Source organism: Podarcis liolepis (assembly GCF_965112155.1).
Source record: "Podarcis liolepis genome assembly, chromosome: 3".
In the NCBI taxonomy this organism is placed as follows: Eukaryota; Metazoa; Chordata; class Lepidosauria; order Squamata; family Lacertidae; genus Podarcis; species Podarcis liolepis.
Genome location: NC_139557.1, coordinates 119,738,391 through 119,764,108, shown reverse-complemented (window position 1 = coordinate 119,764,108; position 25,718 = coordinate 119,738,391). Strand labels below are relative to the sequence as shown.

Below are 25,718 nucleotides of genomic sequence, written 5' to 3'. Positions count from 1 at the left end.
GCAGCGGCATTCCTTTATGATACTGGCTTGGTTTCAAGCTGAACTTTCTTCCCCCATCCCCAAAAGAGAATTTGTCTGTGCAAATAAAGAAGTTGGTAGACCTACTGACTCCCACTTCAAAAGTGACAACTGACTAGGTCAGTAAGGTAGGTCATGTAAAAAGATAAAATAGTATTGGGAAATGATTCATATTGAATTGAAAAAAAAATGTTTAAAATTACTTTCTCAGAAAACCTAGAGTCCTTTCTGTTGGGGGTAACCTGGACTGAAATCCCCAGGTGTCAGAAAAGGTTATTTATTTAGGTATGCAACAACTGCGGCCTGCATTTTGTTAGCCCAGAAATGGAAAGTGAGTGAGGTCCCAACTAAAGAAGATTGGCAACTTAAATTGACAGAATATCCACAACTTGCAGACTTAACATATAGAATAAGAGAGCAAGAAGAACATATGTTTAAAGAAGATTGGAAAACGTTTATTGAATATATGGAAAATAGCTGTGTACAGCTCAAAATGCTGGCAACATTAAGACAAATTCAACAGTGTAAGTAATCTTTAATGGATGTAATAACGGCAAACCAATTGGAATAGTTTTTGTAAAATATGTGGGGATGGAAGAGATGCAAAATGAACCATGGAAAGAGAAGAAGGAGAGTCACTGATATGTATGTAAAATGTTTATTTGAAATCATAAAACAAAATTTAATAATAATACATTATATATATATATATATCCCTCGCAGTGAGGGAACCGCCAGAAGGCCCTCGGCATGGGACCTCAGTGTCCGGGTTGAACAATGTGGGTGGAGAGGCTCCTTCAGGTATACTGGGCCAAAGGCCATTAAGGGCTTTAAAGGTCAACACCAACACTTTGAATTGTGCTCGGAAACATACTGGGAGCCAATGTAGGTCTTTCAGGACCAACGTTATATGGTCTTGGCAGCCACTCCCAGTCACCAGTCTGGCTGCCACATTATGGATTAGTTATAGTTTCCAGGTCACCTTCAAAGGTAGCCCCACATAGAGCACATTGTAGTAGTTCAAGCGGGAGATAACTAGAGCATGCACCACTCTGGCGAGACAGTCCTCTGACAGACAGGGTCTCAGCCTGCGTACCAGATGGAGCTGGTAGACAGCTGCCCTGGACACAGAATTGACCTGCACCTCCATGGACAGCTGTGAGTCCAAAATGACTCCCAGGCTGTGCACCTGGTCCTTCAGGGCCACAGTTACCCCATTCAGGACCAGGGAGTCGCCCACACCCGCCCACCACCCACAGCTGTCAACTTTCAGATTTGAAAATAAGGGTCAGCACCCTTGAAAATAAGAGATCAGCAGCCTCACCTGTCCTGCGGACAGTCTACGGAATATCTAACAATCCGGGATAGCAGCGGGAAACGGCGTTGGAATCAGTGGCGTAGCGTGGGTTGTCAGCACCCGGGGCAAGGCAAGTAATTTGCGCCCCCTAACCCATGGATTTGCGCCCCCTAACCCGTGGACTTGCGCCCCCTAACCCTAACCCCCAGATGTTGCGCCCGGTGCGGCCGGCCCCCCCTGCACCCCCCACGCTATGCCACTGGTTGGAATAAGGGAATTTCCCGCAAAAAAGGGAAGGTTGACAGCTATGCCGCCATCAGCCCTTGTCTTTATGAGAACCCAAGCCTGTGTCTGGAACATAGGAAGCAGCCTCCTACCAAGTCATACCACTGGCCCACCGATATTAGTATTGTCTACACAGACCTGCTCTCTGGGATTTGGGCAGGGGTCTTTCCCAACCTTGCCTGGAGATGCCTAGGACTGAGCCTAGGAGTTTTTTGCATGGGAAGTGGATGATCTGCCACTGGGCTATGGCCCTCCCCTGAGCTGTGAACATTTTCTGCATTTGGTGGGGAGGGGGAAATGATATTCAATGTAAAAAAAATTCCTTCCAGTAGCACCTTAAAGACCAACTAAGTTAGTTCTTGGTATGAGCTTTCGTGTGCATGCACACTTCTTCAGATACACACTGTGTTGGTCTTTAAGGTGCTACTGGAAGGAATTTTTTATTTTGATATTCAATGGTTAGCGATGAGAGCAGGTTTTAAGGTACAGTCATACCTCGGGTTACAGACACTTCAGGTGGCGCAATTTCGGGTTGTGCACTGCGCCGAACCCGGAAGTACCAGAATGGGTTACTTCTGGGGTTTGGCGCTTTGCACATGTGCAGAAGCGCCGAATTGCAACCCATGCATGCGCACAAGTGGCGCTGTGGGTTGCGAACATGCTTACCGCATGGATCATGTTCGCAACCCGAGCATCCACTGTAGTCTGGAAAAGTGTGCCTTTGTAACACATATCTTCCATATTTCTGTGTGTAAGAGGGAGTTGTGTTCAATCTATCGTAGGACCAGTATTCTCTGCGTCCAGAACACTGCTATTCTGCCATCTCATCAACAAACCATTAGGTCTATGGAATTTGGAAAATACTACTTGGCACAGAATTGTATATCCTCTACTGTTTTGTTGCCCGTGCAAAGTCAGTTCCAGGCAGGTCTGAAATAAAAATGGGTAGAGAGGAGAATTAATTAGCTCTGTGAAAAGGTTTTTAATTCCTCCCCTAAAACAAGGAGAGAAAAATAGCAGCAAGCCTAGGGAAGGCGAAAAGCGACTGCCTTCTGGAACGATTCTGCAATGTTTCCTTTTGTCTAGTTCAAAAGGCTCGTTAAGATAATTCCTGTTTTTGCTTCTGGCTCTCAGACTTGCTTTTCCTCCTAGCCAATGCAAGTCATTACTTCCTCCCCTTGAAGGGAAAATCGGGACATGTGAACTCTTGCACCGCCTTGAATTGCAGGAGCATCTCTTATCGGACAAATCTAGTTTGCATTGCCCTTTTTGGGTGAAGAAGGTGGCAACGCCCAACATCTTCCCATAGGGTGTGTGAGAACCTCAGAGCTTGTTAAGGCTTCATTTGCAAAGGCTTTTATTTATTACTCATTTGCAGCAACTTCCCAGGGTGGTAGCAGTGTTAGGCCGCATCAGCACCATATATTTATAGTATTTTAATGCCAATTTAAACAGTCATGGCTTCCCCCAAAGAATTCTGGGAGTCATGGTGTGTTAAGAGTGCGGAGAGTTGATAGGAGGACCCCTAAATTCCCCTCACCGAGCTATAATTCCCAAGCATCGTTCAACATTCAATCCCTCTTCACAACACTGGAAATTGTAGCTCTCTGAAGGGAATAGGGTTCTCTTAAGAACTCTCAGCACTCTTGACAGTTCCCATAATTCTTTGGATGAAGCTTTATTCATGTCTATGCTATGGCCATTTGAACTGCCTACTGTAAGTAAATGAATTGCCCTTTCCTGATCTTTCTTTGATATACTGTACCCAAATAATACAATTTGGGAGTCATCTGGGATCTCCCTCTTTCTCTCACACACATAGAGACTAAAGTTGATATCTTCTAGTGATTGAAATTGCTTTTAGCAGTGAAAAGCAGGCTATACCTGTGTGTGTATATATATATACAGTGGTACCTCGGGTTACATACGCTTCAGGTTACATACGCTTCAGGTTACAGACTCCGCTAACCCAGAAATAGTACGTCAGGTTAAGAACTTTGCTTCAGGCGTCGTGCTCCGGCGGCGCGGCAGCAGCGGGAAGCCCCATTAGGTAAAGTGGTGCTTCAGGTTAAGAACAGTTTCAGGTTAAGAACGGACCTCCGGAACGAATTAAGTACTTAACCCGAGGTAACACTGTATGTGTGTGTGTGTGTAATATGGTACAGTGGACGCTCGGGTTGCAAACGTGATCCATGCGGAAGGCATGTTCACAACCCGCATCGTTCGCAACCCGCAGCACCCTGTCTGTGCACGCGCGATTCGGCACTTCTGCGCATGAGCAAAGCATGACTTAGCACTTCTGCTCATGCGCGAGCACTGAAACCCGGAAGTAACCCGTTCCCGTACTTCCGGGTTCGGCGCAGTGCGCAACCCCAAAACACACAACCTGAAGCGTCTGTAACCCGAGGTATGACTGTATTCTTAATTACATATATAGGCCTGGCTGATGGTGCCTGTTGAAGCACCAGTGGCAGAGAGTTCTACAAGACTTGCCTGATGACACCAAAGGCTTTGTTCCTTGTTGTGAAATGAGCCTCACCAACTTGGAAAATGACCAGAGGCGCTCTTGCAGATAATCTCAGTGTTCGGTCTTTTAAGATCACACCTGCCATGATGCACAGTGCTTTCTGCCCCCGATCTTACTATATACGCAAAGCATTTCTAAACTGCTGCATATTTAAAATATCAAAGCATCCTACAAAAGTACAAACATAAAACAGTGTGATAAAAGCAGAAATCTTGTATCAACAGATATTTCTGTAATCTGCATGCATACATGCATAATTAGGTTGCATTCCTAGCCCCGCTTTCCCAAGAGTAGGCTAAATACCAAACTCTGGGATTTAATTGTGAGCAGACATGGTCAGGACTGCACTTGTTAATCAGTTTCAACTAATCAGATTCATTTAAGATTTCTTTAATTGAGTGACAGCTCTGCCAAGACCTCGCCCTCTGTTAGATGAGGGTGATGCCTCATGCTTCTAAGGACACATTCGTCTCCAAAAGCCTCTTGCCACAATAAATCTCCTATTTTATTATTAATACAGATTCTGCTATAGTCTTCAAAGTGCTGGAAAATACTACTTTTCTAGGAAGTATTTAACAGCTCAGTCCTGCAGATGTCTGCTTAGAATGCAGTGCGATAAGTTAACATTTGGCCTCTCCCTCATGTTTCCACACTTTTGCAATAGAGGGTTAATCATACTGTTCTGTGTCACAGGATCTCTGTACGGGTTACAACAATGTTTGTGAAGCATCCCGGCACTCTGAATTGCTGCATCAGTGCGAAGTATTGTATCCATCCCTGGATGCAAAACTCAAAAGGAAAATGTGCTGAGATAAGAAGCCGCTGGCTCTCTCTACTGGTTTCCCTTTTGTGTGTGTGTGTGTGTGTGTGTGTGTGTGTGTGTGTGTGTGTCTTTTGTACTGTATTATGCTAGTGTCGTTTCTGATGGATGAGGTAGGGTGTTTGCGTGTGTGGTCACATCTGGAAAAATACGCTACTTTCTTCCCATTTGCTTTTAACCTTTTATTGTTTGGGCGCTCACCTCCCACCCCACAAAATGTGATGATGAGACAAGCACTAAGACAGGCATAGGCAAACTTGGGCCCTCCAAATGTTTAGGGACTACAATTCCCATCAGCCTCAGCTAACAGGACCAGTGGTCAGGGATGGATGGGAGTTGTAGTCCCAAAACATCTGGAGGGCAGATGCCTGCACTAAGATGTCTAAACTATAGGACAATACAGAAATGTTAATCTGAGAGGAGTAGGAAGAATAGGAGGAGAAGGCTGCTGGATGGGTCCAAAGCCCATCTCGTCTACCACCCCATGTGGCTCAGGACCCTTATTCGCTGAGGACCGCCTGCAGTAGCGAAGTGTGGGCTGCCAGGGCAAGGCAAGTATTGCATCCCTTAAGGCAGTGTTTCTCAACCTTGGGTCCCCAAATGTTGTTGGACTACAACTCCCATCATCCCTGACCACTGGTCCTGCTAGCTAGGAATCATGGGAGTTGTAGGCCAAATAATAATAATAATAATAATAATAATGTATTACTTATACCCCGCTCATCTGGCCGGGCCTCCCCAGCCACTCTGGGCGGCTTCCAACAAAATATTAAAATACAGTAATGCATCAAACATTAAAAGCTTCCCTAAACAGGGCTGCCTTCAGATGTCTTCTGAAAGTCTGGTAGTTGTTTTTCTCTTTGACATCTGGTGGGAGGGCATTCCACAGGGTGGATGCCACTACTGAGAAGGCCTGAGAAGGTTCCCTGTAACTTGGCTTCTCGCAGTGAGGGAACTGCCAGAAGGCCCTCGGTGCTGAACCTCAGTGTCCGGGTAGAACGATGGGAGTGGAGACGCTCCCTCAGATATACTGGGCCGAGGCTATTTAGGGCTTTCAAGGTCAGCACCAACACTTTGAATTGTGCTCAGAAACGTCCTGGGAGCCAATGTAGGTCTTTCAAGACCGCTGTTATGTGGTCGTGGTGGCCTCTCCCAGTCACCAGTCTAGCTGCTGCAAAAACATCTGGGGACCCAAGGTTGAGAAAAGCTGCCTATTGCACCCCTTAACCGGAGCATCCATGTAGTGCTGCTGCTGGACAGAGCTGTGGAGCAGTGGTGGGGCACATGTGTGAGAAAGCCCCACCGCCTGCCTGCCTCCCCTGCATGGCCAAGAGATGCAAGGGCCCATCTTCTGCCAGCTCCTGTTTAGGTAAGGTACATGGGATGGACATCGCCTCCTGTTAAGGAAGCAACTGTAGAGGCATGCCCCTAAAAAATTCTGTGCCTGGGGCAATTGCCATGGTAACACGCCCCCCCCCCCATGCCTCTGACTGACTCTCCATATATGATCCAACCTGCAATTGTCACCTGAGGTCCTTCTTCATGTTGCCATTCCACAGGAGGTATGGAGGGTGGCAGCTCAAGAACCGGCCTTTTCTGTAGTGTCCCTGCTCCTGTGGGATGCTCTGTCCAGGGAAGCTCACCTGGCACTCATCATTATCTTCAAGCTTGAGGTGGAAACTGTTAGAATTCCTGCTCCATAATTGCAGTCATGGGATTGTTGTCTATCACATGACGGTGTACGTTTTGACTCCACAGAGTGGAGTGACGGAGACAGGATATTTCTCTTACTGTGTTCCGTGAAGTGGGACTGTTGTCCTTTGTTTTTTTTCTCTTTGCTATCTGATGCTAGAGAGAGAGGGAGCCATGTTGCAGTGCTCCGTGTGTGTTTATATGTAAATAAAGTAGATTAACCAAAATGCTGAGTTGCTGAGGTCTGTTACGCAAACTACGAAGACTCTGCAGATCCCTAAGTGTGCCGGTGTCTGTTGGCATCGGTCGCTGTGATGTTTGGGCTGAGGAAAGCTTTTGAAGCTCCCGAACGAACGACCAGGAGGGAGAGAACATGCCAGTCGGGCATGTGTCTCTGTCGGGGTCCTACTCAAGAGATCTTCCTCATCTGTGTGAAATCTGGTTCTTGCTTATTGGCAGTTGATAAACTGGATCTTTCTGGCAAATACAGCAATTGGTGCAGTAACAATATACAAGACCGTTTTTCAAAGCAACAGAGTATGCTAACCAGGAAGAATATTTAGAAAGCCATGCATAGCAAAATGCTCTTGGACCTGTACTACCATGCCTGAAATCTTAGCTTTCTTTAAGGGCCCAACATAGTGTTAGGAGCTCAAATTTCAACACTGATAGAAGTTTTGCTTACAATACGAAAGTTCTTGTATCCAGGTTTTTTTTCTTCCTGTTGCTCAAGTTGTACATTACGGGTACTTGGATATTTCCTGTCTCTTTTGAGGCAATCAAATACCAGCATGATGCTGGATGAAGCAATTGCAGATCCTAATAGCTAAACAAACAGGATAGCTCTGATTCTTTGCTTTCTCTTTCAACGCTAAAACTGCTATGCCTCTCTTTCAACTTTCAACTAGAAAAAAACTAATTGCACAAGGTTCCTGTTTCCAAGAAATGGATGCTTTCTGGGAAAGTTGCCTGCACTGTGGATTCCTGTTCTTCTGGGTTCCTTTTGGTTTCTGTTCTTTGCAAACTCCCCCATCTGCCCATCAAAAAGTAGGCCCAGATCTAGCATCAGCCCCCAGCTCCTCACCTGTTCACAAAAGTTCACCACAAGGGTCTGGAAACCAAACCTTATGAGGAACGGTTCAGGGAGTTGGGGTTTGGGAAAGAGGAAATTGGGAGGAATAATGAAAGCCATCTTCAAATATTGCAAGGGCTGCCTCATGCAGGATGGAGCAATTTTTGTTTTACTCCTGCTCCAGAGGGTAGGACCAGAAGCAATGTCTTCAAGCTACAAGGAAGGAGATTCCCATCTGTCAGGACTTTTCCATCATTGCAGGGGGTCGACTAGATGACCCTTTGTGGGGGAGGGGCGTATCCTTCCTAAATGCTGAGCTTCTGCATTTTAAGAAATGCTAAACGTGGATCCGCTTCCCGTTTTACTCTTTGTCTGCCCCCCACCCGAGCAGCATCCCTTTCCTTTCCATGTATTCCTGTCTTTATAAACCTTCACAAATGACGTCATGAGAAGGCGCTGACGCGGCAGGTGCGGGGGTGACGTCACACCCGCTCCGGCCTTCGCTTTAAGCAGCGCAGCCTCTTGCCAGGCCGCCACCAAGCGGTTTCCATAGTAACCCCGCGCGGCTCGGCAGTTGCCGTCCCGGCGCTCCTCATTGGCTGAGGCCGCTTTGCCTCCGCTACGTCGAGGGAGGCGCGGCGGGGGAGGGAGGCGGCGGCCCGACAGCAGCCTATCAGGAGGCAGGAGCCGGAGGGCGGTTCGCCGCGAGCCGGCGCTAGGCTATATAAGGGCAGGTGCCGGAGCCGTTGCGTCAGGTGGGTCGTGAGGCGGCGGCGGAGGAGCGGGAAGGATTTGGTCGCGTGTGAGGGGGGGGAAATAAAAAGAAAGAAAGCAGGTGAGTGAGGGAGCGCGTATTTTTTTCCTCTCCTCAGAACCGTCCTTTGTCCTCCTTTCTCTCCCCTTATTTTATTTTATTTTATTTTATTTTATTTTATTTTATTGTTATGGCGGTTCGCAACAGAAAAATAAAATAAAAACGAGAACACAATAAAACAAAAACCGAATACTCGAGTTTTCAAAATACCTTATTTTCTTAACCATCGACGTGGTGGGACCCCCAGAGGCTCCACCTCAATTAATTTTAAGGGGTTTTTTTGGGGTGGGGGAGTTAGGAGAGGGTCTTCACATTCTCAGAGGAAAGCCTCATCTCTTCCACCCGCTGCTCTGCTTACCATCAAGCCTCTACTGTCTCCTGGGCATTTATTGGATACATTTATGTATTTTGTTAAAAAAAACCATGCACACACAGAACAAGAATGCATTTTGAATGTATACGTTATACTTGACTTTCTTCTGTAATGTTTCATTACATTTTATTAGGTGCCTTAATGTAGGTTGTAAACTGCTTTGATGCTGGGGTTTTGTTTTGTTTTTAATTAGAAGTGGTATAGACATGAAATTAATAATAATTGTAAAGTATTTCTAGGGTGGCTAACAACAAAGATCAGAATAAAGTGGTAAGTTTCAAAAAGGAAAGAACAAAGGGGTTTTGTTTTCTTGGCCGGCTTTTTTGTGGTATAATCTTATTAAACTCCTCTTTGTTTTTCCCTCCCAATGGAATGACTAAGATTTTCAGCATCTCAATCTCTGTCTCAGCAGCAAATGGACTGAAATAGCATTTTATTTAAATTTATTATCTATGCTGTTTTGTTTTGTTTGAAAAATCTTAGCCTTCCCTTAAAAACAACAACAACAAACCCCTTTCTTCCCTGATGTATGTGTCCAGGTGGCATTTTATTTTATCTTCTAGGCCCCTTTATTTTGGTTATTATTTTTAAGCAGACCTACCTTGCTTGCTGAATCGCACTCCCAGCCCTTTATGTTGCGATCCTTCTTATTCCTGGTGCTTTACAAAGCAGAGGAAAAAAGTGTGGGTCCCTGCCCTGAGGTGCTCAGTCTTGAAAATTTATTATTTTGGGAGCTGGAGGTGGCAGAAGGCATGCGTGTTCCATTAACATTTAAAACAATTATTTTCCCCCAAAGAATATTGGGGAACTGTAGTTTCTCTCTCAGAGCTGCAGTTCCCAGCACCCTTAAACTAAAGTTCCCAGAACTCATGTGCTTTAAATGTATGTTGTGAATCTGGCTTTAGGCTCTGTTACAGTAGGGGGTGAGGCTTAAGCCAGAGGCTTAGAAGAATATTCATACCAAATCAACAGCGAGATAACTGTAAAGTGCAGAAACGCTGTGCAAGTGCATGCACTTCTCTAGCCCTTATTTTCCCTGCCCCATGATAGACCCTCCCAGACAGGTTAGCTTCTCTCTCTCCCTCTCCTGTACCAGTCACTGAAAGTCCTTCTGCCACTTTTGCAGGGCTATACAGTCCTTGTTCCCTAATGGTGTCCCAGAAGGGGAGACACCAACTGGATACATTTGAGGTGACCCCCACAGACCCCAGTGCATCACTGGTGTTTTGCAGCATGCTCAGCTTCTCCCTTTCTATCCTGAAACACCTTCTTGGGATGAGTAGAATCTGTTTGCCTGCCTCTACACAGCAGCAGTTAATGATGACTGACCCGTGCACCAAATTGCTGTTAAATTAGTGCAAAAAGTTAAAAGGTCTCAGAGAGTAGCTTAAAGGGCAAAGGGTAACCTGTTTTAAGTTCACTTCCTTTTTCTCAATAACCTGGCGGCCAAGATGTTTTGTTATCACCACCTGCATCATGCCTGACTTTGTCTCTCCCCATCCTGAGTTCCACCTGGTCCACCTCTGCACACGGGCAGCTAAGTAGCACCATCCCATGTGGTCAAATTGCTGGTATGCTTGTACAGAGAAAAAGTCTTACATATTGGCTGCAGATGTGAAGGGCAGAAAGTAAGATGTGTGAAGCTCATCTCCCTTTGAAACCTTTGGCTAATTTATTTCCCTTGCTGCTGTGAGTCCTGGCTTCCTAGCTGGGTGCATGGACTATTCCTTGCTCACATTCTCCTCCTCCTCCATAGCAGCCAGCTCTTGAAAGATGAGGCTGCAGGAAATCTAGTGTTGTCTTTGCTGGGGAGGGAACTGGTCCAGGGATGTGGGAGTACATTTGAAGGCATGCTTACCCAAAAGCTTTTCTCACCTCCAAGAGCCTTTTAAGCTGGTGTGTTTGTGTGTGTGTGTGTGTGTGTGTGTGTGTGTGTGTGTGTGTAAGTGCCCATGGAGCTTTAAGAATTCAGTGGAGTCAGGGGCTTGGGCACAGGTCTCATACATTCCCTTCAGCTGGACTCTTCTCCTGTACTGCCCCAGGCTGAAGGCAGGCAAGCAGTAAAGGTAAAGGGACCCCTGACCATTAGGTCCAGTTGTGACCGACTCTGGGGTTGTGGCGCTCATCTCGCTTTATTGGCCGAGGGAGCCGGCGTACAGCTTCCGAGTCATGTGGCCAGCATGACTAAGCCGCTTCTGGCAAACCAGAGCAGCGCATGGAAACGTCGTTTACCTTCCCGCCAGAGCGGTACCTATTTATCTACTTGCACTTCTTTGACATGCTTTCGAACTGCTAGGTTGGCAGAAGCAGGGACTGAGCAACGGGAGCTCACCCTGTCACGGGGATTCGAACTGCTGACCTTCTGATCGGCAAGTCCTAGGCTCCGTGGTTTAACCCACAGCGCCACCCGCGTCAACTTCTTTCCCTATACAGTAGTCTAAACTTGATCAATAAGGGTTGCCTGCATGGTGCTTTTTGGTGCTTTCTGCTGCTGAGGCAGCATGATCACAGGAGAGCAATGTATATGTGTAGCCTGTAGTCTGTTTGGGCATTTTGGGAAAGCTATTGCTTTTTCTCTTCATGTTTTTTTTTTTAAGAAATAAAGGAAACCACCTTTATTTCCCCCTGGCCTATTTGGGCACCCAGTGTAGAAAGAGGATTATTTCTGTAATACTATTCCGTTTACACAATACCTTACAATTTTCATCTCGTGTCCTCAAGGTGAGGTGAGGCAATGACTTAACAAGGCCACGAGGGTCACTCCTCATGTTGGTGAAACTTTGGTTTTCAGAGGGAGTTGCATAATGCTAATACCAACTTTCCTCATCTCCCCCCCCCCCCAACTGCAAACATATGCCTTAAGAATCTAGGGCAAATTGTATCTTCCCAATTAGAATATTTAGAGTGCAGGTGCAGAGGAGAGGGAGTTTTCTTCTTACATTCCAGAGTTTGCCATTAAAATGTGCAAAAAATTAAAAATGTGTATACTGTAGTTAATTGTCTTGAAATCCCACTTTATCAAGTTGCTAGCTAATAATTTAAGTTACGCTCATTTTAATAGAATGAGGGCACAACCACCTTTCTCTGGATTGCATTCAACGTGGCATCCTGTTGTTCTGTAGGAGGCTGATGCCTTTAATGGAAATGCGAGGTGGCAACTGTCTGTCCCAAGAGACAATGGGAGAGTGCACCAATGGGGATGAAGTCAAACTGTTGGAAGGGAGAGACATGTTTTGTTGCAGTTGGGGCAGATCAAGGTGTCCAGTTCTGCTGCTGCAGATGCACTATGGCGTTTCTTCTCTCTGCAATCATCCCTGCGGTCACTTCTCCTGGTCCCTGCCGTGGATGCACAACCTGACTGTCTGTCTCCAGGCACTGCGGTTGTCTGCAAGGGATTCCCACACGGCAGGGTTGATGCTGCTTCATGTCATGTTTGCAGACATCTTTATAACACAGAGTTGGTCTGCCAACAGGCCTACTACCTGAAGCCAGCTCCCTGCAGAGCATGTCATAGAATCATAGAGTTGGAAGAGACCACAAGGGCCATCGAGTCCAACCCCCTGCCAAGCAGGAAACACCATCAGAGCACTCCTGACATATGGTTGTCAAGCCTCTGCTTAAAGACCTCCAAAGGAGGAGATTCCACCACACTCCTTGGCAGCAAATTCCACTCTCGAACAGCTCTTACTGTCAGGAAGTTCTTCCTAATGTTTAGGTGGAATCTTCTTTCTTGTAGTTTGGATCCATTGCTCCGTGTCCGCTTCTCTGAAGCAGCAGAAAACAACCTTTCTCCCTTCTCTATATGACATCCTTTTATATATTTGAACATGGCTATCATATCACCCCTTAACCTCCTCTTCTCCAGGCTAAACATGTCCTTGGGGATTCTGCCACCTTCCGTTCTGTGTACATGACTAAGCCAGTGAAGACTTGTTGAGATAGAAGTACGAATGTTCTGGGAATGTGGGCTTAAAAAGAGAAAACAAACTATGCTTGATTTTGCACTTTGCAAAAGTTCTGCAAAGTTCACGTATCAAATTGCATAGAAATTAATGGCAAAGGTGCTGCCTACCGCCTTCCAGAAATAAAACGCATCATGGTCTGCATTTCATTTCAGTGCCACTTAATGTTGAATTCCAACATTTGTCTTTCACTTTCCTCTGAACTTCTATTTCGTCAGCATTTTTCAAAAAAAGTCCTTGCACGTGTTGCTGCAGCAGCACTCCATTCCTGCAGTAGCTGAAGAGGCAATGGGAGACCCATAAATCGTCCACTAACTGTGCTGCAGGCAGTGCATAGTAACTGCTGCACAAGCTATATTGCTCAATGCAGTGTGTGAGCCAGAGGTTAACCTAGCACTTGGCTGTCATGAGCTAAGAGTTATGGGTTGTAATTTAAGAGCGCCTTGAAATCAAAATGGGCATTGCAGTTGTTAAAAGCAATTCCAGGAAAGGAACTTGCTGTAATAGACCTAGAGACATAAAAGTGAGAATCTGCGTAAACATGGGAGTGACGTTGCACACTGTTCAGTGCTGCCAAGAAGTTAAAAATGAAATCCTCTTATTAAATGGATAGTACGTCTAGTCTAAAATTGCCTTGCAACAATAATGACATGGCGAAAAGGTAAAGGGCCACTGGACAGTTAAGTCCAGTCAAAGGCAACTATGAGGTGCAGCACTCATCTCAATTCAGACCAAGGAAGCCGGCGTTTGTCCACAGCTTTCCAGGTCATGTGGCCAGCATGACTAAACTGCTTCTGGCGCAACAGGACATGATGACAAATGCCAGAGAGCATGGAAATGCCGTTTACTTTCCCACCACAGCAATACCTATATATCTATTTGCACTGGTATGCTTTCGAACTGCTAGGTTGGCAGGAGCTGGGAAAGAGCAATGGGAGCTCACCCCGTTGTGCAGATTTGAACCCCTAACCTTCCAATCGGCAAACCCATGAAGCTCAGTGGTTTAGACCACAGCGCCACCTGCTCCCCTGAATAATGTAGGGTACAATTCAGCCCAAGTAAATACTTTTGAATCTCATTGATTGCAGTTGGGAAGAGTTAATTTGTAGTATTTTTGATAAAGAAATCCCCACACAGTCCCCATGCAGGATTTGTTCATAAAAATAAAAGGGTGGTGCACAAAATATTTTATTTTGCTTGAGGAAAAAGCCATTGAACAACGTTCTTGCATTCTCTGATCATTTACAGCATGTTGGGTGGGGTGGGTTTTGCAACACTTCTCTATCAATTAAGGAGAAAAGAAATTGCATTTGGAAATTATATTTCCCTTGTAAAAGAACATAGAAGAGAAGGTTGGCTACTGCCCACTGTCATCCCTATGTCTCTGCAAGTGGAATGAAATGCATCCTGTCAGTTCCTCTCCACTCCTCCTCCTCTAAATTTTTTGATCCCCAGGAAGTGCAAAATATGGAGATTCCAAGGACTACTAGAAAATGGAAAAGAGCAGTAAAGCAGAGGGGGAAACAGGTCCCAGGGATTCACTGCATTGGCTTCACTCATTGGCTAAAAACATGGATAGGTGGGAGCAGCCAGGTTGGGTCGTTTCACCAAAATAATAATAATAAAAATATTTGAAGAGTGCTTGCACAATTTGCTTAATTTTCTTTCTAGGAGGGCTATGGTTTTGTTTTTTTTAATGACAGCTCAGAGTTTGAATCCTCTGTGGACACTGGCAGGTGCAGTGTTGGTGACTTCTGCTCAGTAGCAGAGTCTGCACAAATTGCGAACTTCTTCCTGACTGCCAATCCATTCGTAGCAGAAATGGCACTGTCCAGGCACAAGAGGGAGGTATTGGCAAGTTCAGGGGAGCCCTGATGCTTGCAGAAATAGCAAGCGGAATGGGAAAAGGTGGAAACCCTTAACAGGAGAGACCTCCCAAAACAACTCCGTGAGCACTGAACATACTATGTGTGAGAGGACGGGGGTTTTGGGGGGGGGGATGCCAGATGGGGAGTTGGATATCTGGAACCCTGAAAAGGAGTGCTTTACAATGCAGCATTTTGTTGCAGGACTAACTTGCAGTTTTCTAATGCTGAAAACTTTGGGTTGTGAATATTGTCCCTTTGGATGGCTTCTCCAAATAGCAGTGTGTTTAACTTTAATTGGACAGCTATTAAGTACATCAGTGAAAGAATTACGGTAGTTTGATACAGCATAATCTCTAGTTTTCCCATTTTGTTCACTGGAATCTACAGCTCTTAAAAGCTTCAATTCAGCTTACCTAAGGACCAAACTACACGGTACATTAAGTTACTCTTCATAAAAGCATGCTTGTTGCTACCAGTTTTCTTCTGTAGAAAACCAGCTGGTGGGTCATAGTCCAGTTCCTCAGTTTTCTTTAGAGGCCTTCTATTGATTTCATGCTTCAAATTGCTACCCTCTCCCCTAAATTTGTTAATTACAGCAAAAGAAGACCTTCAGGGTCCCTAACTCTCTCTGAATAGCCTTATTGTTGCTGAATGAACCTGAGGTCTGCCAATTTATGCAAAATGTTCTTGATTTCTGTGTGCGTAGCAGGTGCCTAGGTTACGTTATCACTCTGGAGATCTGTCACGCTGCAGCCAGAGAGTATTACTTCTATTACCTATCTGCCAGCAGTAAGGCTTACATAACTTTGTTTTTAGAAGATAGGAAACTGCCTGGTACTGATGAGTCACACCATTGGTCCATCAAGTTTGTGTTAATAAATTTAAATAAGTGTAAAAAAAATGCCCCACCATTCATACTTTGTGATCCATCTTATATTCTTATATATACAGTGTCTGTGTGTGTGTGTGTGTGTGTGTGTGTGTGTGTGTGTGTGTTTAGGGACGCTTTTAATACTGGATGAATCATTGTATTTTAATATTCTGCTGGAAGCCACCCAGAGTGGCTGGGGAAAGCCAGCCAGATGGGTGGGGTATAAATAATAAATTATTATCACCACCACCACCATCATCATCATTTCAGACTAAACCTTAGAGGCTTTTTAGTTTACCAGTTGTGTAAATTGAAGTACTATTGGAGAGTTTTTAATCTTTCTTTTTAAGCCAAACAAATCCAGTTTATAGTACCATTACTTCAGTTTCCATTAAAACAATAGTCGGCAGGTGTTAATTTAGGATAAAGTATTAATCCAGCGAACCAGGCAAGCAGGCCCTGTATTATTAGAAAAGCAGCATTGCTGTTCCTTCTTGTCTTCAAAGTTCTGTACCCATTGTGTGGTGACGCTATTTTTAAATCAAACAACCTGGATTGTGATGTGTGTTTTGTGCTGATACCATGTGTTCTCTCACACACCCTTTTTCTGTGTAATGGACAACTCCCACTCTTTCAAGAACTCCAATTGGCTTGACGGAGAGAGGCTGTGCCCTATAAATGTCTCTCCCCTCCTCTTTTCCTTCTTGCTTTGCAAAGCCACTGGCAAAAAAGGGGAAGGTAAGCTGAGAAAAAATATATTATTGTATTGGGAAGAAGGAAGACACTGTTTAAATATTTGCTTTTTAGAATTTTTTTTTCCAGTTGCATTTAGAATAAATGAATTATCTCTAGTTTGATGGCTTCTCTTAGATGCTAAATGGGACCCAGTCAGTATAATTTTAATAACCAGACACAGATATCATTTTTCCTTCATGTGCTAAGGCTTAGCACTATTACTGATCTACATGAAAAGTAGTCGTTTCCGTCAGTTGGTGATGTGAGGATTTATGTAAGTTCCGAGAGTATAATGTGTGTTCTTGTATTCATGTATATCAACTTTAGAAGGTGTGTAGCTTTCAACCTTATTGAAGCACTTTAATGCCCTTTTCTATTCTAATCTTTTAATACCCCAGTATAATGTAATTAATTATGAACTGTGTGAGTGTCAAGAATGGATTTCTGACTGGATGCTGAGAGAGTGAAATTGCCATCATTAGCTCTTGTCCTCTCCAAGGTCCCAGGGGCAGGATACAACAATTAAAACAGAATGTTAAAAATGTTAAAAACAGTTTAAACAACACAGAAACAAAGCAAGTCCTAAAAATATGAAGCTCAGGTATCAAAAGCTAGAGTAAAGAGATGTGTAGGATCTCAGGTCAGTAGGGCATTAGAACTCTGCTTTTTACAACAAAGAAAAACATGGGATAAGAGCAACCTTTCTTGAAAGTCACATTCAGAGGCATAATGGATGGAAATTAGACTTCCAGGACACCCGGTGCACAAAAAGACGAGCAACATTCTGATAAGGCTGGAAACCCTGGAGTCGTTGTGCAAGTGCTTTGCCTATACAGAAAAAGAAACCAGTATGCATTTGCAAACAGATGAAGGAGGTCAAATGATCAATTTCTTTTAACAGCTGAGGGTACTAAGGTATTAAGAACTCCAGACTGACAGCCATCATGGGGAAGAACTTGGCACCCCAAGATTACTCTGAAGCTTTCGCCCTAGCCTGACTTCAGCTGTCAATTACCTTTTACTTCTAGACTGGCCATCTAGCTAGATAGAACACTTGTTGACTAGGTAAAGGTAAAAAGGTAAAGGTTATTTTTTAAATGTGTCAATAAGTGTGTTGTCTGGCCTTCTACCTCCCCACCCCCACAATGTATGTGTCTCACTAATTTATTTCTGGCTGAGCTTTATCAACTGTAAGTTTTGAGCAGTTATTAAAGTGAAGTTAGGCTGAGCAAGATTCTACTTTGTGGTTGGGGGGGGTACAGGAAAATGGTATATATTTTGTAATAGGTGTGTTCTCTCTAATCGAATCCCTATTTCTTTGCACGGTTGTGAGGGAAGGTACTGCAAATTTAATGAATTGCATGACCCTGCAGTCAGATTTCTTAACCCCTCTGCACTAGATTTATAGACAACAGGTGTAGCTAGGACCTTGCTGATTCTGGCTGCCTTCAAGAAGCTGTAACATTAGGTAGCAAGCCAGCAGGAATGGTACTTAATACTGTGCTGTGCGTGCGTTTGTTACTTGGAAGTTTCAAAAGTATGCCTCATGCTGAACAGGAATTTATGATAGAAATATGATTAGTATGCAATATGATTTCTATTTTTACTGCAGTGATGTATTATGATTTTTTTTTAAAGTGTCTATGCTATTATATTACATCAGTGAAGATTTATTATTGGTCTTCATTCTGGTCTTAACATTATACAGTGTTCTCTTACAATCAAAGCTAATCTTAGCTGATTCATAAAATCATAGAATTGTAGAGTTGGAAGGGACCACAAGGGTCATCTAGTCTAACCCCCTGCAATGCAGGAATCTTTTGCCCAATATGGAGCTCAAACCCACAACCCTGAGATTAAGAGTCACATGCTCTACTGAGTTAAGTAGGGTGTGCAGAACATGATGGTTGCGGAAAAGCATGGTACAAATTTAATGTAGTCCCTGAAATAATATGTTCTTCTGTAGCATCTGTTCATTTCAATGGGTCTTGTGCAAGAGAAGTTCATTGCATGCCGTGTTGTTAATATAGTGTAGACCAGAGCCAGTGTGGTGTAGTGGTTAAGAGCGGTAGTCTCCTAATCTGGGGAAACGGGTTCGCGTCTCCGCTCCTCCACATGCAGCCGCTGGGTGACCTTGGGCCAGTCACACTTCTGTGAAGTCTCTCAGCCCCACTCACCTCACAGAGTGTTTGTTGTGGGGGAGGAAGGGAAAGGAGAATGTTAGCCGCTTTGAGACTCCTGAAGGGGAGTGAAAGGCGGGATATCAAATCCAAACTCTTCTTCTTCTTCTTCTTCTTCCAAACTGTGTGTCGCGACACATTAACGTGCTGGCTGCAGTGTGTAGGTGTGTTGCACAAATGCTCCCCGTGCTCTTCCCAGGGCTGGAAAGAGGTTAGCTTAACCTGTGGTTTGCTAGTAAAACTGAATTACTGTGTGGCGAAATGATGCATGTGTAAAAAGTGCGTCAGCAACATGAAAAAATTTGGAAAGCCCTCGTGTCGACTTTGACCGTGTAGACCAGCAGACATGACAATTTAGCTATCAGAATTGACAATTTGTTTTATAATAGACAGTTATAACAAGGGAGTCCCCTCAAGCAAATTGCCATATTGGGATAGCAAATTTTTGCTGGCCCTGTGTTGATTCAGGCACTTCCCTTTCTGACAGTGGCATGCCAGTGTTCTGAGCGCATAATAAACTGTGTTGCGGAGTTGAACTGTTTTGTCTGTGACTGGCAGCATTTTCCTGTGGTTTCCTGGAAAGACTCTTATGTGAAGATGCAAAGCACATGCTAAGAACATAAGAGCTGCCATCTTGGATCAGAACCAAAAGCCCATCTAGTTCTGCAGTCTGTTCCTGTGGGAAGTCAGCAAGAAGGACCTGAATGCAGTAACACTCTCCCTAACAACTGTCATTCTGAGACATGCTGCCTTCAATACAGGACATAGATCAGGCATCCCCAACCTGCGGCCCTCCAGATGTTTTGGCCTACAGCTCCCATGATCCCTAGCTAGCAGGGCCAGTGGTCAGGGATGTTGGGAATTGTAGTCCAAAACATTTGGAGGGCCGAAGGTTGGGGATGTCTGACATAGATACTAGCCATGACTGCTGTGTACTATTGACCCTCAGCTCTACCACTGAGCGTACAGTGGTACCTTGGGTTACATACGCTTCAGGTTACATACACTTCAGGTTACAGACTCTGCTAACCCAGAAATAGTACCTCGGGTTAAGAACAGAAATCGTGCTCTGGTGGCGCAGCGGCAGCAGGAGGCCCCATTGGCTAAAGTGGTGCTTCAGGTTAAGAACGGACCGCCAGAACAAATTAAGTACTTAACCTGAGGTACCACTGTATATGAGTACTCCCATTGTAGCTAATGAATTGTTGGGTAATTCAGGCAGAGCTGGTTTTTCTGAAGCGCTTATAAAAAATGACTGCTGGTGGAACCTCTTATTAGTGACCGTGAAATTTCCTTTTCTTCCAACAGCCTTGAAAAATGCCAGCCATGAGGAGCTTGAGCCGAGCTGTCAAGCAGGTGCTGCAGAAACCTGGCTGTGGCTGTCAAGTTGCTGTTGTGCCGGTTAGGTGTCTTGGTTTCTCACCACGGCAGGTAGCCTCAGACGCCAGCTTTCACTCAGTGTCGTTCTCTGAATCGGACCATCCACGGGTGTTAATTACAGGTCAGTCTGCTGTTAAGCAGTACTCCGCAGTTGATTTCCTCTGTTCTGTTTGTATTTCTTTGTATCAGGCCACATGTATTGATATTCATCTGATTATATGTAAATACTGGTTTAGAGAAACACTGTGAACCCTCTTGGAGCCCTTATCCGCTTGTACACATAGGCCTGTCCATTCTACCTCACTCCAGACCACTGAGAACAGGAGCATTGCTCCAAATGTAGCCCTGGAAAAAGAGGGTTCAGCTTCCATCTGATTATTGTAGATGATGGATCATCTGCCACTTCTTTCTTGAGCCAAAGCCCTCTTGAGATGTCAGCGTTTCGTGAGATAGTAATTTTGAAGTTTGAGGATTAGTACGCTACAGATCATTCTTGTGCAGGTCAAAATCACTAAACTAAATAACCCATCTGTATCTTCCTTTGATAGCTTCTGTTAATTGAGTTTATGTCTAAAGTTCTCAGTCTCTGCAGAACATAAAGTATTTTTATTTGTGTTGTTATAAGGCATAACATTTCAGGTGTTGTAAACATTTAATCTTGTTTTGTAGGGGGACTTGGCCAACTTGGAGTAGGACTTGCTAAGCTCTTGAGGTAAGCTGTAATTTCGATTTACAACTAGAAGTTCTGGTGCCCTTTTTGAAGATATAGGTTAAGATTTCCCATGAATGATCACATTTACTTGCAATTAGAAGGTAAAAATCAGGCACATCTCATTCACAATCCTAAAGTTGTGCCTGGGGGAAGAAAAGCAGGGAGGCAATGGAGATTGCATTGTACACTGATCTGGGTTGATCACAAAACTTGAATCCATATGCCATCGGCTGATGTTTTCTGATGCAAGAGGGTTGTCGATGCTGCTATTTCAGAGTGTAGGAACTTTGGGCTAGAAGGCACAGCACCTAGCAAAACTAGTTCTGTTCAAAGAACCTATCGTGCTAATTAAAATGATTTCAGGAGAGCTGTTCTGAGTCTAATCTTTATGTCTTCTCTAGAAAACGCTTCGGAAAGAACAATGTAATCCTATCAGATATTAGGAAGCCTCCTGATAATGTCTTTCATAGCGGTAAGTGACCAGATTATGATGAGAGAGCTACACTGAGCCACACTATGATTACATTCCAGCAGCAGTGATCCTCTTTGGCAAAGGATCTTGAAAACTTAGTTATATGCTAGATCTCACCTTCCTGTTTCTTCCAATTCACCTGAATTTGCTGACCTAAACTTCATTGTTAATAAAAAATAGGCATTTGGCATATTAAAATAATGGTATATGTATTTTGAGAGAATCTTTGCCCAACAGTTTTCGTATTTTCCATAAAACAAAGCCAACATGTATGCAGTATAGCTAGAAAGGGTTTGTGTTGATGCTAGTGCAACAGCAATTGAATTGACTCGCTTATTTCTGTGTGAACATAAATGGTAAACGAACCAAAGGACACCTGTACATTAAATGTGTGCCATATCTAATCATGCTGAACAGGCAACAGTGTGATGTTCTGCTTTGAAGAGAGGCAGTCGAGTTGAAAAGTGGAATGAAGGGACACCCTAATTTGTGGTGTACTCACTCATTCCACTGCTGCTTTTGGCTCACAGGGTATTACAGTACTTCAAAATCTTGTAAATCCTGTTTGACAGTAGCCAATGGCAGGAAAAATAAATGAGTGTGTATTCCAGTGGAAAACAATGTTTTTATCACTCTTTTACTTTTCTTAAAAGCTATTGTCTGGTTCCAGCTTAGGGCATATTGTTAACCTTTATCATAGTGACCCCAGGCATGTAAGAAAATCCCGTGTGGTATTCCATGTATGCAGCTCTATATTTTCACCAACGCTTCAGTGTTTATACAAGCAGTATTGACTGACCAACTTAGTTCTAGCTATAGATTCCTTGCATGCTTATCACAGCACACTAAAAAATGAAGTAACCAGTTTAACTAAGCTACTAGTTTTGTAAATGGTGTGGTGGGAAACTTTTTCCTCATATGCCTGATACATTTTTCTCTAAATCTCGCCATGCAGTTTACCTTGTCAGTGGTATTTTCCTGGTACAGAAGGAAACTGATCAAAGCAAAAATATTATCCAAATGGACGCTCAAACAAAGCAAAATGCTTGCATCAAATGAGATCTGGCTCTGTGAACAGTGCATAGCTTTTCAAGAGCTGGAGATGCTGTAGTTAAGTCGTCCTTAGCTTTGTTGCGCATGCACTCAACTTTTTTTATACTTTGAAGGTCTCTGGCGAAATCAGTTTTGCAGTTCTTGTGGTGTTTCAAACAGCGCCTTGGTCAACTGAAAGGAGTGTCAAATTTGGCCTAGCTGCTATGCAGTAGATGTATGTATGTTTGGGGGTGACTGCAATGGACACCTGCTGATTAATGTGCACAACTGATGGTGCACAACATCATGGTCAAAACATTTTTGCACCTGTTTGTAATGGATCATTCTGTATGTACATGAAAGGATGCACACACTTGTGTATGAAGTTTGTTACACATGCAGTGTTCTGCAGAGAACATGAGAATGGAATTCCTTGAGATTCTGTTTTCCATCAACAGGCTTTTGTCCAAAAGGCAGGTGACCCTCTCCAGTTTGTAGGTTCTTATGCTGCCTCTTACCTTCATGCTTTCACCTTCCTCCTCCTCTTAGGTCCTTTCATCTACTCTGACATTTTGGACTACAAGAACCTCCGTGAGATAGTGGTGAACAACCGGATTACGTGGCTGTTTCATTACAGCGCTTTGCTCAGTGCCGTTGGAGAAGCCAATGTCCCTTTGGCAAGATCTGTGAATATCACTGGTAGATGTCAGCCTGCTTCATATTGTTTGTTTAGCTGTCCCTGCCTCCCTCTGGGGAGTGTTAACGCTTGGTTTCAAGCCTGATAACTCTGTTTGCTGTTCCCAGGATTGCACAACATTCTTGATATTGCAGCTGAGCACAGCTTGAGACTCTTTGTCCCCAGCACAATTGGAGCATTTGGACCCACGTCCCCTAGGAACCCAACTCCCGATCTCTGCATCCAGAGGCCAAGGACAATCTACGGTGTTTCCAAAGTTCATGCTGAGCTCATGGGAGAAGTAAGAGTTGCCCTTTCCTTATGCAGATGCCTCCAGCCCCCTTCAATATGTGGTGGTGGTTCCCCTTTCATGAGCATTTGTCTGTGGTGTTGTGGATGGACAGCAAATGCTGCTAAAAGCGCAGAACATTGCTTAAAGTTGCTTAAATGAATTTCTTGTATTTTGTTTCTAAGTTACCTGTACCAATGGCATCTTAACCCAAGAGAATTCATCAAATGCCAGTACAGTCGTACCTTGGATCTCAAAGGCCTTGGCTCCCAAACAAATCAAAACCCGGAAGTGAGTGTTCCAGTTTTCGGAAGCTGTACATCCTCCGCGCTTTCTGATTGGCTGCAGGAAGTTCCTGCAGCCAATTGGAAACCGCGCTTTGGTTTCCAAATGTTTTGGAAATCGAACAGACTTCCGGAACAGATTCCATTCGACTTCCAAGGTACGACTGTATGAAAAGGTGACATGCACTGTGGAACATTCCCTCTCTCCTCCCACTCCATAAAATCTGGACTGACACTCTTAACTTTTCAGGCCTTTTCCCATTCTATGAGAGAGAATGTAAACAACAAACTCTTGTATTACCAATGACACTAGCAATGTTTATGAAGGTACATGAGGCCACCACCTTGCTGACGTTAAGCAGGTCTGGCTCTGGTTGGTTTGTGGATGGACTGCCTGCCTGAGAACCGCATGTACATGCAAGTCCCGCTTTCTGGACACAATGCGTTCCCACTAAATGGTTCGCTAGGCAAGTGTTTGCATAGCAAGCTGACGATTTCCAATATTTCCTATGGGAACATTTCTAATCCGTGATTTGTCCAGTCTCTCTCCCCGCTCCCTTCATGGTTTCTTCCTGAAATGGCTGCAGCCAAACAGCAAAGAAGAGATAAGGGAAAAACTGATTAGTCCAATCTCTCTGCATGGTTGCTTCCCTCCCATATGGCTGCCACAATTTAGCATAACATAAACAAGTAACAGATAGGTAGCCGTGTTGGTCTGCCATAGTCAAAATAAAAAAATTCCTTCCAGTAGCACCTTAAAGACCAACTAAGTTAGTTCTTGGTATGAGCTTTCGATGAAGAAGTGTGCATGCACACGAAAGCTCATACCAAGAACTAACTTAGTTGGTCTTTAAGGTGCTACTGGAAGGAATTTTTTTATTATAAACAAGTAAGAAAGTGAGAAAACTCCATCTGCTCTGATAACTGAATCTGTGGTGTGCATAGCGAGGTTTAGGTGCCAGTTCTTCACGTTGGATAATTGCTTTTTCACATTGTGAGCATTCGGAAAGTGGGACCTGCATGTACGCTGCTTTGGGTTCCTTGATGGAGGAAAGGCAGGGATATAAATTTAATTAATTAAACAAAAATAGCTGATAGGTTGTGAAATGCTTTCATCAGCCACAACTAATCTCTCAGTTTTGAAGGTGCCACAAGACTTTGTTGCAGCAAACGTCCCTTGTTTTGCTCCTAAAATCAGTCTGTTTCCCTAATTTCCTCTATAAACATTTTAAGAAGCCACTAACACCAGGTAGCTAGAGTTGCTACTGTAGAAGAATTAGTAGCTAATTGTATCTTTTCTTTCCTTGTTCAGTATTACCATTACAGGTATGGACTAGACTTCCGGTGCCTAAGATACCCTGGTATTATCTCAGCTGATTCCCAGCCTGGTGGGGGAACAACTGGTAAGTTAGCCTATAAAATACAATAGTGATACTAAGAGGGGGGGGGGGAATGGGGGTCTTGCCTTAGATCATGGCAGAACATTTCATGTGCCATAGGAGAAGGGAACGATGGAGGGAATTGGTATCTCTCACACATAAACACTCCAGCCGTTGTTTACCATCCTTTATTTCTTTCTCTAGTACAGGACTAGCCAGTGTGGTACCTTCTGTGGATTCCAACTCCCCAGCCAGCATGGTCAGTGGCCAGAGTTAATGGGAAGTGTAGTCCACAATATCTGGAGGTCCTCATGTTAATAATAATAATAATAATAATTAATAATAATGTATTCCCCCATCCATCTGACTAGACCTCCTCAGCCACTCTGGGCAGCTCCCAACAGAATATTAAAAACACAATAAAAGATAAAACATTTAAAATGTCCCTAAACAGGGCTGCCTTCAGATGTCTTCTAAAAGTCAGATAGTTTATTTCCTTGATGCTTGACATCTGGTGGGAGAGCGTTCCACAGGGCGTGGGTGCCATTGCCGAGAAGGCCCTCTGCCTGGTTATCCTTGCCCTAGTTGGTAACTTTACTTGTTCTTCTCAACTGTTGAGGGAAACTGGTATGTAAGGGAAGATGAACATCAAGGAGAGAGAGAGAAGCATTCAGCAGCTCCTTCACTGTGTGTGACAGAGATGGCTGTCTACTTGGATGGCTTTACAGGAGGAGTAGACAAATTCATTCAGGTGACTGCTGTCAGTGGCTACTAGCCACGATGGCCATGCTCTGCTGCTGCAGTTGGAGGCAGAATGCATCCGAAAACCAGTTATTGGAAACAGCAGGAAGAAATAGTGCTCTTATTGCTTGGGTCCTGCTTGCCAGCTTCCTGTAGGTATCTGGCCAGCTTCTGTTGTTGTTGTTTAGTCATTTAGTCGTGTCCGACTCTTCATGACCCCATGGACCAGAGCACGCCAG

The 25,718-nt window shown here is 44.2% G+C and overlaps 1 protein-coding gene across 11 annotated transcripts in view; it reads left to right on the top strand.

The window, feature by feature from the left end:
* LOC310702697 (L-threonine 3-dehydrogenase, mitochondrial-like) overlaps window positions 1–25,718 on the top strand; it is a 193,235-nt gene that overhangs the window by 162,785 nt on the left and 4,732 nt on the right. For 2 of the 11 annotated variants that reach the window (XR_014523586.1, XM_083494701.1), the window contains exons 1-7: window positions 16,311–17,399; window positions 19,823–20,015; window positions 20,564–20,606; window positions 21,008–21,078; window positions 22,660–22,809; window positions 22,915–23,087; window positions 24,672–24,762. Coding sequence is in view for 6 of the 11 variants with exons in the window: in XM_083494701.1 (XP_083350827.1) it covers window positions 19,832–20,015; window positions 20,564–20,606; window positions 21,008–21,078; window positions 22,660–22,809; window positions 22,915–23,087; window positions 24,672–24,762 (712 nt within the window). In the remaining 5 variants the exon portion in view is untranslated. Of the gene's footprint in view, window positions 1–8,183; window positions 8,547–15,693; window positions 17,414–19,822; window positions 20,016–20,563; window positions 20,607–21,007; window positions 21,079–22,659; window positions 22,810–22,914; window positions 23,088–24,671; window positions 24,763–25,718 lie in introns of those variants that run through there. The other 9 variants (XR_014523583.1, XM_083494699.1, XR_014523584.1 and 6 more) reach the window with 9 other exon arrangements.